The sequence below is a fragment of the Balaenoptera ricei genome, chromosome 19 (assembly GCF_028023285.1).
Source record: "Balaenoptera ricei isolate mBalRic1 chromosome 19, mBalRic1.hap2, whole genome shotgun sequence".
NCBI lineage: Eukaryota > Metazoa > Chordata > Mammalia > Artiodactyla > Balaenopteridae > Balaenoptera > Balaenoptera ricei.
The window spans coordinates 17,057,579-17,070,292 of NC_082657.1; the positions used below are offsets into that span (position 1 = coordinate 17,057,579).

A 12,714-nucleotide genomic window follows, 5' to 3' on the forward strand; every position below is an offset into this window, starting at 1 on the left:
TCCCCAGGACCCTGGAATTCCCCACCGAAACTACTCTGAGCCCACTCCAGGGCCTGCGAGGCTTTCTTTGTGGGCACAGCCCTAAAACCAAGAGGCAACCAGGGGTGTGGATGGACCTTGGATGTGCAGGGCGGGGTGTCCACACTCACGTGCTGAAGGGACCCAGAGTGGGAAAAAAGCGGGTCACCGTGGGCCTGGGCCCTCCATTTGTGTTTGCCCAGTTACCAGCGCTGCCTCTCAATGTCAGGGGTGAGCTGGCTCTGGACACCAGGCTCTGCACAAGGACCAGGCCAGGGGTCTCAATCTGCCATGGGTGGAATCCAACATTGACCCTCTCATTGGCCAGATCCCCCTGTGGCCCACCCCTGCCCCCATCCTCCCCACCTCACCCAGGCTGGCTTCGTTCACTGTGGCCCCCAGCTTGGCTTTGGAGTCTGTGACTCCCTCACTTTACTCCTGGGGGCCCTGCCCCAGCCCCTGCTGCTTTCTTCCACTCCCCGGTCAGGAATGATCAGAGACCATGGGGCAAAGACCACAGTGCTTTACTTCTTGTCGGAACAGAATGGATAAATGGGGAGCCAGTCAGCCTTCAGGGAGGGCAGGGCTGGGAGAGTAGGGGGCTCAGGCCACCAGTCCCGGCTCTGGCTCCATCCACGTCCTACCTCTCAGGCTGGGCTTTGCTGACTAGTCTGTAGGTCCTTCGAGGGGAGGGAGGAGGCCAGGCACGGTGAGCCAGCGGGGGGTCAGTCTCGGGGTGCCCATCGGGTCATCAGCCCCCACTTCCGATGGACTCATCTGTCATGACTCCGGCATAACCGGGGCAACTGCCTACACTTGCCACCTGTAGGTGAAGGAAATGGTTCAGTCACGAGTTGGAACAATATTGATTATTGTGATCTGGGTGCTGGAGGACAAGCCTCCCCTTGGGAGGCTCCAAGGCAACTCTGAGCAAGTGACAAGAAACTGACGGGGGAAGAGCTGGTGCAAGGGTCCGCAGGGGGGACCTCCCCCCACCCCTACACAGAGGAGCCCTAGCTTGTGTGTCATTCGTGTGTTCAGCAAACATTTATTGTGCATCTACTCTGTGCCAGGCAGTGATCTAGGCACTGGGCACACAGTTGGGAGAAAGAATGGATAAAATCCCTGCCCTAGTAGATCTTTCTAGTGGGGGAGACCGACAATGAGAAAAAGAACTAAGTCAAGTGCACATACAGTGATGTGTCAGACAGTGATGCATGCTATGAAGAAAAATAAAACAAGGAAGGATGCAGGGAGACCCAGGAGCTGAGGGCATCCTCATGGCAGTGACTGGAGGGGCCTCAATGAGGAGGTGAGGGGGGAGCCACATGGACATCTGGAGGAAGGGTGTTCCAGGCATAAGGAACAGTCAGTGCAAAGGCCCTGAGGCAGAAGTAGACAGGTGGGATTAAGGGAGAGAAGGAAGACCAGGGGGCTGGGCCAAAGCAAATGAGGGGGATCTTAGAAAACAAAGGGGACTTCAGAAAACAGCCCTCTTCCATCTCCTGGCTGCCACCCTTGCTTACACCTCCTTGTCCCTCTGGACTCACCTCCTACCCTTCTCCCGCTCACACTGCCCCAGCCACCCTGGCCTCTTCCCGTGGTTATTGCAACACGCTAAGCTCATTCCTGCGTCTGGGGCTTTGCACCTGCTGCTCCCTCTACCTGTTTTTTAAAATCATCTTTCTTATCAGAATCCATTCTGATTTTACCTCTTTAGAGGGAGTGCCTCTCCCGATCCTTCCCAATCCATCTTTATTTTCCTCCTGGTAATTCTCTTTTTCTGTATCTCTGCTCCACTCTGCTCATTAATGTGTTGAGCTGTTTATTGTCATCCCCCCACCAGCTGTGAGTTCTCCCCGAGGGTGGGGACCAGGGCCCCCAGCATCACAGCACAGGCTAGGCACAGAGTAGGTGCTCACAAACATCACTGGAAGAGTTTATGGCCCCGGAGCTGACATTTAGGCTCTGTCCTCACACAGACCTGGGCCCAGTCACTCCCTGATGTTTATGTGCTGTGTGACCTTGGACAGACTTCTCAGCTCTCTGAGCCTCACTTTTCCCGCAGGGGAGAGAACAGGGTCTGGCACTAAGTCAGGATCTATAAGCACAAGTTGAACAACTGAGGCAACAGTGATTGACTCCCTGATTCAACAGGATCTGACACGCATCAGCTATCTCTTTTTAATTCTATCAGTGTTCCGTCTCCCACCTTAAGGCAAAAAGCTGAGGCTGTGCCCATTTTCCTGATGAGGAAGTTGGACAAGAGAGGTCACTCATAAAACTTGGCGTGGGTTGTACAGCTTAACTGAGAGCTTGCAAACCGGTTGCCCGCATGTTTTACTTAATCTGTAACATTTTTTAAACTTTTTAAAAAATTAGTTTCTCCACTTGTTAATTTCCCTTTGCCCCCCTTCCCGGCTCAACACTGGGCCCTGGGAGGCTGACTTGAGAGGCCGCAGCCCCCAGGCCCTGGAGGGAGAGAGGAGGGCAGGAGGAGAGAGAGGCTGAGGTATCTGATCCCCTCGACCCCTGCCCTGCTCCCTCCCGGTGGGCTTACCAGGAGGCATGGCTGGAAACCTCTCTCTGAAGCCACAGTTCCTGCCTGGGGCCCCCTCCTCCACTTCCATCTCTCATCAGGCCCTGGCGCAGCCATTACCTCTGCTCACTCATGCAGCCCGGGGCCATCAAAGCTTCCCGCTATTGCTAATCCTGGGGAGCTGCACCATCGCATTGCCCTGCCACCGCCATGTGAACAAGCGCAGGCTAGCCTGCTGGAGGAGAAGACCACCAGGTGAAGAACTGAGGTGCCCATAGAAGCAGAGCTCCCTGCTGACCCGCGGCTGACCTCAGACGCACGAATAAATCCAGCTGCAACCAGAAGAACCGTCCAGCTGAGCCCAGCCTAAGTTTCCAAATTGCAGAATTGAGAACTCAGTAAATGGTTATCATCTTAAGCCACTGAACTCTGGGGAGGCTTATATGGATATGCCTCCTTTAAAACAACCTTGCTCAGGGGCCTTCAAGAACCTACCCTCCATCAGAGTCCAAGCCAAGGCCTCCTCCCTCCCAGTCCTGATGCCCCTCCCGCCCAACCCCCCTTCTCACTGGTGAGGATGACGATGCCGGTGATGAACAGCACGGCTGCCACCAACAGCCCCCGTTTCCGGAGGGTGTCCTCGTCTGCAGAGAGAGAAATGGAGGCGTGTGGCGAGAGGGGCCTGCACCCTCCTCTCCCCACAGCCTCCCATGGGTAACTTACCATAGGAGAAGGGGTCATCCTCGCTTGAACCTGGAGGGGACAGAAGGGAGCAAAGGTTTGTGGAGTGAATCGGTGAGTGAGAGTCAGAGTCAGAGAGGAGACACCTGGGTCTCAGCCTTGGTGCACTTAGAGCAAAACTGAAGTCCTTACTCAGCACACAGTCTGGTTCCCATCACCTCTAACCGTTTCTCCTCACTTGCCCCCCTCACTCACTGTGCTCCACCCCCTCCCCACCCCCCCCCCGTTGGTGACCATGCAGACCCTTTCTCACCCCAGGGCCTTTGCACTGGCTGCTCCTGCTGCCTGAAGCTCCCTTCCCCAGATGTCCACATGGCTCCCCCTCAGCTCCTTCTCAGTGAGGTCTCCCTGGCCCTTTACAGAAAATACTCTCCAGTCATTCTCTCACCCTAACCCTGCTTTGTTTTTCTTTTGTTTCCTTTTTTTCTTCATTTTTCTTGATAGCAGCTTTAAACCACCTGATATATAGTCATTATGATTCTTATTTATTGTCTCTCTCCCCATGAAAACGTTTCCTTCATTAAGGAAGAGATTTTCGTCTGTCTCATTCACTGCTGTAGCCCTGGCACCTAGAGCAGTGCCCAGCACACAGTAAATGCTCAATGAATATTGCTTGAATGAATGAATGAACTCTCTATATGACCCGTAGGTGTATCATTTCCATCTGTTCACTGGGGTTGGCTGGACAGGAAGTGGAAGATAAGACCGGGAGGGGAAGAATCAAGGTGCCCCTACAAACCGAGCTCCCTCCTGACCCCAACCTGATCTCCAATGCACAAGTAAGTCCAGCTGAGACCAGAGAAGCACCCAGCCACGCCCAGACTAAACTTCTAAACTGCAGACTTGAGAGCTACATAAATGGTTGTCATTTTTTTTGTTTGTTTTGGTTGTGTCGGGTCTTAGTTGCGGCACGTGGGATCTTCATTGTGGCATGCAGGCTCTTTTAGTTGTGGCATGCGGGAACTAGTTCTCTCAGGGATTGAACCGGGCCCCCTGCGTTGGGAGCGTGAAGTCTTAACCCCTGGCCCACCAGGCAAGTCCCTAAATGACTGTCATCATCAGCCATTGGGTTTTTGGGTCGTTGGCATTGCAGCACTCACTTATGCATTCATTCATCTATTCAGACATTTATTGTGTGCCTACCCTGTACCCACCCACAAGAACACCAGCCCTGAGTCAGGTATTCGCCCGACACCTGTTTACTGAGCACTATTCCGGGCTGGGCAGTACTGAGGCGCTAGAAACACACAGTGAGTGGGAAATAGCCTGTGTCCAGTCCGGGAAGGGAGTTACTGACCAGTCTGCTTGAGGGCGGGGTCCGTCCTGACGTTTTTACGTGGGAGTCGGGTCTTGGGGCGCGTGGGGCCTTGAGTGGGATCAGCAGAGAGAGCGGCCAGAAGATGGTGGAGGGCAGGAGTGAGCCGTGGAGGGAAACAAGAGACAACTGAACATCTGCGTCCGGGAGAAGCCCCTCTGCCACGCCTACCTTCAGGGCGCAGGGCGGGTATCCCCGCCTCCCACCCACACAGGCAGCCAGGAGTGGCAGGTATGGAAATACTGCGATAAGCCTGCACCCCCTGATTAGGACCAACGGCTCCGACTCCCGAGGAGCCCCTGGCTCCTCTCCTAGGACCTCCCGGACCACCCCGTGATCATGAATAAAGGGTCACATCTGTCAGAGCCACACAGGGGCCTCCAGAACCCTGACCCAGTTACAGAGCCTGGAGATACTTGTTAGAAAATATGTTGAATTTCACCTCTCCTCCCAGACCAAAAACACCAGAGGGTTCCTCTCTTTAAAAAAAAAAAAAATCAATACCCAAGGAAAGACCTGCCCCTCTGGCACTGAGAAATGTCCTCAGTCATCCCTGACTGATACCCCAGTGTGAAGCCAGCAAGCAGAGAAGCTGCCTCATGAACGGGCTCCCCAGGCGGGCCTCAGCGCCTCGCTTCCTAAATACGAACCGACAGCCAAGGACTACGAGATGTTCAGGAAACCTTTTTCCAGGAAAAGGGATAAGCCAGATCAAGGGTAAAGATGGAGGGACCACAGGAAATGTAATAAAAGGACAGCCTCAGTGGATGGAGGGACCACAGGAAATGTAATAAAAGGACAGCCTCAGTGGATGGAGGGACCACAGGAAATGTAATAAAAGGACAGCCTCAGTGGTACGTGGTGCTCATGCCCCCCCACCCCGCCCTCACCCCGGCCACCCCGGTGTGAGGGAACCTGGGCTCAAATTCTCGTTCTGCCACTTTGCACTGTGTGGCCTAGGGCCAGGCAAGTAACCTCTCTGGGCCTCAGTTCCCTTCCCTGTAAAATGGGGTACCGACAGCTCCTACCACATAGGGTGGTTGTCAGCAGTGAACGATTGACCACGTGAAAGCTTAGCACAGTGTCCCGCATGGAGCAAACCCTCAGCACATTGTTGCTATTGTCTACTTGGCTCTCACTCCTCCCTTCTTCTGGCAACAGTCCCCTTTCTTTGGGGGAAATGTTCCTGCTTCCCCAGACCTTCTGGGTCTCCTATTGTAACCCAGCCACAAAGGGGAGCATGTGACCCAGTCTCACCTTTCCCTACCTTTCAAATTCCAAGTAGGGCTTTTGAGTGGACGCTAGGTGACGGAAGTTCTGAGCTGGCCATTTCCTTGCCAGGTGGAAAACAAGCTCCAGTGCAAGAGAGACAAAGATGAAGAAGGGACAGAGGCTCTGGGGGCGCTGGGCTCAGCAGTGCCTTTTACCACCTGACTCCTTGACCCCCCTCGGCCCAGTTGAATTTCCATCACGTATAACCAGGAACGTGGAATACCACATAGGGTAACCCAGGTCAGCAAGGACTCAGAGTAAGTGAATCCGGAGACGTGAAGATGTTTTCTCATTTGGAAAATGTGGAAACTGCTGCTACACCCCCAAACCCCACTGTTGTACAAAATAAAAAAAGCTCCCTTCCCCAAGACACCGTATTTCCATCTGTTGTAAAATTGTTTTAATAGACAGATTCTTTCAGAATGAGATGCTTTACTGCCATCACTGGGAAGTTGTAACAATGATAAAAAATCTACAAGGAGAATGGTGTGGCCTTCTAGGTAGTGCTCTTGTGCAGTGCCCAGTCTGAGCAACCGTGCATGCAACTCAGCCTGAGAGTGGCCTAATCTATAGTACTTTCCAGTGGGGGCTGCCTCTCACATATGGATCCTCACACAGGCATTAGAGACGCCCTGCTACCTTTATTTCCGCTCATCCCCCTTTCCCACGCCTCTGGTAACATTAACTCACTTGTCCTGAGGGGAGCCACCTCTCCCCTGACTCTTAGTCTATGCAGGTCAGACATGGGGCACAGACTCAGGCCTGACCAGTCAGAGCTGTTCATCTCCCAGGCTCCCATTGGTCAGACATGGGCACATAACCCCAGCTGGGCCAGTGAGAGTCAACTCTAGGCCTTTCAGCTAGAGATGCACTCTAGCTGCTGAGTTTGTAGCCTAAACTCAGAGCTACGGGACCACCTTTGTCACTAAGAGGGGAAAAGCCGCTTGAGAATGAAGACGACAGAGCTGAGAGAGGAAGCAAGTCAGTCGTGATGACAGAGCTTGAGCTCTTTGACCCAGCTGTGCCTGGAATTGGTGCCTCTGTACTTTACAGAGCGTATATCGCTAATACATCTTTTTTCTTGTTTTTTCCAGTTGGGTTTTCTGAGTTTTGCAACTGAACAGCTCCTGCTCTAACATTAAGAAGATCTACACCAAGGGAAACACCTACAGGTACATTTCCCGCACCAGCCCTTCGAAGGGATCTGAATAAAGAGGGTTCCTGAGTCTACCAAGTGTGGAAAACGCTGCAAACTAGATGCTGCCTCTTGGGATGCCTGCTACAGACAAGCTTTATTACGACTCCGAGAAGTCCCGCCAGATAGAAACGTGTTTAACTTTAACTCAGAGTTTCCCAAATACCTTTGACCGCAAACCGAGAAAAATTTTTTGAAAAATGTATTAATTCCCCAAACGGGTGCTCTGAGAAACGTACTCAGGGAAATGCCGACCTAGATGGAGAATTAAACACAACTCATACGTTGCTGTTCTAGTCCCAGGCTCTACCTTGCGTCCAGCTCTTGTCTGTCCCCGGACCTGTTGTAAGAAGCACATCCATTTCCGTCGGTTGCTGGGTGTGGATCTCCATCTGGTTTGGGGTTGCTTCTACTCAGGTCGGAAGAGAAAGGAGGGGCGGGTGAGAAAGAAGCGAATCAGGGACCTGCAGAAAACAGCAAGGGGCCCTCTCCCCTCCTCAAGTTGGCAAAAATCAAAGACATCCATGTACAAGCGCTGCTGTGGGCGTGAGACAGGGGGACTCTCTCACACGCCACTGGTGGTGGGGCAAATCAGTGTGCCTTTGCCCCACCGTGTCGTGGGTAAACTTTAGAGCCAGGTTCCTGGACCCTCATCCTAGCCGTGTCACTGGCTTTCGGTGACACCTTGGGTGAGTTACTCTGAGCCTCCTGTAAAGTGAAGATAATGCTCATTTCTACCTCACAGGGTTTGTGTGAGGATTGAATGAGTGAATGCGGGTGAAATATTTAGAACCATGACCGGCACTTAATTTCTGCCATAAGTGCTCAAGGAGGAGGGGACAGCCTTGCTCATTGCGGCACTGCGAGCAATGGGAAGAACTGGAAGCAACCAAGATGCTCATCAAGATGGGCATGGTTTCATCAGCTGTGCACCGGCACCCTGCAGAATGCCACGCAGTGAAAAAGACCAACACGGATGCTTCTATAGGACTGTGGGAAGAGCTTCCAAACACATTATTGCATGGGGGAAAAAAGCAAGTTGCTGAACAACAGTCATACAATATCCTTAAGCTCCCACAACGACACCTCCCAATTAGTATATTTTCCCCAGGTAATACACATGTGATACAGTATCACTGGGGAACTACTCCCAATGTAACACTAACGGTGGGGACCTCTCAGAGAGGGAGGAGAGAATGAGAATGGGGAGTGGATGAAGGGATTTCATCTTGCCTGCAATACTCTTTTTATTTCCAAGGAGAACGTGTCTACGTACCACTAAACATTAATGGACAAAATTGGTGAACACTTTTTGAATGATGTTATACTCCAAGGAAGAGTTAAGAAATGATTTGAAAATTCAAAAAGGGAAAAAGATAAAGAGATAAAAGGAAGAAAATGAAGGGGTTGGCATACAGGGAGTTTCTGGGGTGTCTGCAAAGCTCTATTCCTTGACCTGGGTGATGGTTACATGGGTTCAACTTAGAGTCATTTAAGTTGTACACTTACGGTTTTTATATTTTTCTATAGGCATGTTATTTTTCATGATTTCAAACAATTTTTACAAGAAGTGAATGGAGTTAGCTGGCTGCCCCACGACAAAGTAAACCAGGGGATTCAGCATTGGGGGACTGAAATGGGTAATCAAGGACTCAGAGTGTCAGAGGAAGAGGGGCAACAATGTCTGTCCCAGGCCCACCTCCCCACCCTCTGCCCCTGCCCAACTCATTACCAGCCTGCAGGGTTGAAGTCTGAGGAGTGGGCTGGAGTTCTGGGTGGACGGTGTCTGGAGTCCGGAAACAGGAAGAGAAAAGAGAGAAGATGCAGAGAAGGTGCATGGATGGAGGTACAGGGGGATTTCCATAGCAACTCAAATTTGATGTCATGGAAACGAATTAATCCAGCCATTTGCTAACTGCCCAAATGGGATGCCAGTATCTCCCTGGCCTCAGGCCCTCCCCTCCCACAGATGCCTTTTCCCCTACTCAGCACCCACCCGCCTCTGGTAAGAGCCCCCGGAACTTCCTTTGGGGAAACATCCTTCCCTGACTCTCAGTCCACTTGGTTCAATGGGCCTGGCACCAGCCCGGCTGGAAGTTAAACACGAGACCCGGGTCTGGCCAATCAGTTTTCTATGCCTGTGGCCACAATGATCAGCTCACAGGTGGGGGTGTGACCTGAGCCTGGTCAATGACACTCAGTCTGGGACATTTGCTGGATTGGGGAAGGGGAAATTCTCTTTCCTCTGGATTCTTAGCAGGTAGGATAGAAGCTCCGGGTCTCTATGGGCCATCTTGGCTCCATAAAAGGAGAATCTGCCTGAAAATGAAGCCGTCACAGAGAAAACAGAACCAGGAAATGGAGACAGGTTCCTCATAGCATAATTTGAGCCTAGGTGGAGCCATGCCTGAAGGTCTATTCCTGGACTTTTCAGTTACACAAATCCAAAAAATCCCGTTTGGTCCAAGTTTGAGATTTTTGTTGCCATTGTTATTTGCAATGACAGGATCTTGACAGACCTGTCCCTCTTTCCTCACCTGGGGCTGGAGTCAGGGCATGAACGTTCTCAGTGACTGGGTCTGCTAGAGTAATGGATGTGGCCTCCTCCAATGTCTGTCCTGGGAAATGAAGGATGAGAAGTCAGGGAGGAGCCTCTGGTCCCCCTTCTCTCACCGATACCCCCACCCTGCCCTCTCTCCCGAAACCTTGAGGGATAACCAGGAAGTCCTGTCTGCTGGTGGAGCAGCAGACAGACGTGTGATTGATCAGCTTTGGTGGAAGTGTTTTAAGAAGTGCTAATGCCCCAGCACCTTACCTGCAGCTGCCTCTCCCTGCCCATCCTTGTGGGATGAGAGAGGCAGTTTAGCCTAAGAGCCCAGGTGCTAGACTCAGCCAGGGCCCTGATCTCAAAATCTGTTCCCAATAACTTCCTTGCTGTGTGTCCTGGAGCAAGTGAAACCCCTCTCTGAGTCTCGGCTGCCTCACCTGCAAAGTGGGGATAAAACTTGAATCTACTTCTCAGGACTGTAGAGAGGGTGAAATGAGATGGAGGTGGGAGTGGTCTCCCCCACTGCTCAACATGCAGTCAGTGCTGGATAGAGCTGCTGCCCCCCACCCTGGCCCAGCCTCCATCCTCTCCTTCCTGGACCATCACACAGCCTCCTCCCTGGTCTCCCTGCTCCCATCCCGCCCCCTACAGTCTGCTCCCCACACACAGCCAGAGGGAACCTGTGAACCCCTGAGTCAGATCGGGGCCCTCCTGGCTCAGAGCCCTCCTCTGGCTGCATCTCACTCCTAGTAAGAGCCAAAGTCCTCACCTGGCCCATAAGTCCCCCCTCCACCCGGTCCCCTGTCACCTCCCTGACCTCTCCTCTTACCACCCTGCCCCTTCCCACCCTAACCCTAACCCGAACCCTAACCCGAACCCTGGCCTGCCTGCTGTCACTCACACTCTCCAGACAGCGCTCGTTCCTTGCATACCTACTTGGCTTGTCCCCTCCTCTCCTTCAAGTGTCTGCCCAAATGTCACCTTCTGGTGAGGTCTTACCTGATCACCCTATTTAAACAATCCTCATTTCTCTCCTCTGTTTTTCTCTATAGCACTTTTCACCTTCTAGCATACTATATAATTTACTGATGTGTCAGTTACTGTGTGTCTTTCCAACTAGAATGTGAGCTCCTGTTTTATGCAATTGCTGTTTCCCCAGTGCCTAGAATAGGATCTGCTCAGTGAACACTTGTTGAATGACTGAATGAACACAGGAAAACCATTTTATCAGAGAGAAATGGGGCAGCTTCAGTGCAGAGTTTGCTCTGGGTTCCAGGGTTGTAGCCCAGCCCCTCCACTCACTAGCCTCTGGCACAGGGCACTTTCCTTCACTGAGCCTCAGTTTCCTCATCTGCAAAATGGTCACGACAACAGCATCATAGAGTAGAGCTGAAGCTGAAACAAGCACCTGTCATGTAGAAAGCACCTGCAAGGCCCACCACAGGTACTGCCTTCAGAAAACACTTCTCAGGCAAGGGTGAGACATCTCCAGCTCCTGGACTGGCCCCAGCTCACCCTTTTCCCTAATCATATATCACCCGGGGATCCAAGGGAGCTGCTCTGCTGTGAGTCCGGTGTTCCTGGCTGCCAAGTAGGAAACCGACACCCATCTCCCCGCCAAATCAAACTCCGTGAGTCCTTCTTGGAGATGAAACAGAGGATGCCCAGCAGGACAGGCCCTGGCCAGACGCGTTGGAAGCAGCCACCCAGGTCTGAGGTATCTAAACAGGGTGTAACCTTGGCCCCCTTATTGGGGCCCCCACTTCCTGGTGCCAGCTCAAGAGGGGACTGAGGACACAGGACAGAGCATCCAAATTCACCAGCCGCCCACCCAGCAACACATGCACTCGAAGTGGGGCTGGGGGCTCTGCAGCAGGGTGGAGTCAAGGGCTGGGCCTTACCTCTGGTGGGGAGAATCAGGCCAACGAAGACCAGGAGACACAGGCGACCACAGGGCGACATCTATAGAGCAAGCCAGAGCTGGGGTCAGCCATGATGTCAGTGAGGCAGGCCCAGGGCAACCCCTGGGGACCCTGCAGCCCCCTTCCTTACCCTGAGCAGGCACCTCTGGCTTCAAAGACCCCTGCCAGGGTCTTTGGCTGCAGGAAGGAGGGCCAGGGGGAGGGTCTCAGAAGTGGGGATCGCCAGCAGTCACTCCCTCTTTCCCTCTGCAGGTCCCCAAAGAAAACAAGAAGCATCAGACTAAACCAGGCTTCAAGCAGCAGCCACTGCACGGGGCTGAGGCAGAGGAGCACTCAAGCGCTAGCCAGGACCGACCCTGGAGGGCAAGGGGAGGGATCTGGGGCGCCGGAGTAGATCTGAGGACCTCGGTCCCTCCCTCCGGGGCAGTCCTCAGAGCAGAGGAGTCAGCTAGGAGGGGGAAAGAGGAAGAGTGAGTAATGCGCTCCTGATCTCAGAGGAAAAAGTGAGCTGGTGTTAGGGGCCTCCCTGCGGGGACAATAGAGCAGGATGCTGGGCAGATCTGGGAGGGTGAGAGGGATGGAGGCGAGCTGGGGAGACTGAGGCAGGAGGAGAGAAGCAGTGCCGAACCCGGTGGTACAGGAGAGCAGGAGGGACGGTGAGCATGAATGGGGGGGGGCAGAGAGGCGCCCAGAAGATCGGTCTCTACCCACCTGAGCCCGGCCCCTGGGCAGAGGGGAGCGGATGGAGGAGGATGGAGGAGAGACTCACGTCAGAGCTGGGGGTCCCGAGCCGGCAGCCTCGTGCGGAGAGGGCAGCTGCAGTGGCTGAGTCCGGGCGGAGGGTGTGGCCAGGGGAGCGCTGGCGGGCGGGGACCGAGACGGGCTCAGTCATTTCCTCTTGGGTTTCCTGGCTTCAGAGCCCGGGGTGGGAGCAGGAGGGGGAGACGTTGAGGGCTATGGGGGGGCTGGGGTGAGAGGCTGGGCAGAGGCCTCCACCCACCCGGCCTAGGGGAAGGTGGGGGTGGGGAACAGCAGGGCGGGCAGGTCTGGGCGGGGTGGGGCTCCTGTGGGGAGGGAGGGAGAGCAGGGGAGGGGTCTACTCTGGGGTCTCGGGGATGAGAAGGGAAGGGGCAGCTGGGGGCGGTGGCGCTGAGGGAGGGAAGG

General features: G+C 53.7%; 1 protein-coding gene across 5 annotated transcripts; it reads right to left on the bottom strand.

Annotated features, from left to right (window-relative positions):
* Nucleotides 1-525: 525 nt before the first annotated feature.
* Nucleotides 526-12,410, bottom strand: FXYD5 (FXYD domain containing ion transport regulator 5). Of its 5 annotated transcripts, none has more exons than XM_059905116.1 (10): nucleotides 12,320-12,410; nucleotides 11,681-11,796; nucleotides 11,530-11,590; nucleotides 9,618-9,698; nucleotides 8,813-8,866; nucleotides 7,391-7,489; nucleotides 4,596-4,664; nucleotides 3,281-3,310; nucleotides 3,127-3,201; nucleotides 526-841 (listed from the first exon to the last, which is right to left on the bottom strand). In XM_059905116.1, exons 3-10 carry the CDS (start codon nucleotides 11,588-11,590, stop codon nucleotides 792-794), a joined length of 519 nt encoding a protein of 172 aa, XP_059761099.1. In that variant the 5' UTR covers nucleotides 11,681-11,796; nucleotides 12,320-12,410; the 3' UTR covers nucleotides 526-791. The 5 variants fall into 5 exon arrangements, with proteins under 5 accessions (XP_059761099.1, XP_059761098.1, XP_059761100.1 ...); XM_059905115.1 differs by having other exon boundaries at nucleotides 12,262-12,403; XM_059905117.1 differs by lacking the exon at nucleotides 11,681-11,796 and having other exon boundaries at nucleotides 12,262-12,403.
* Nucleotides 12,411-12,714: the final 304 nt, after the last annotated feature.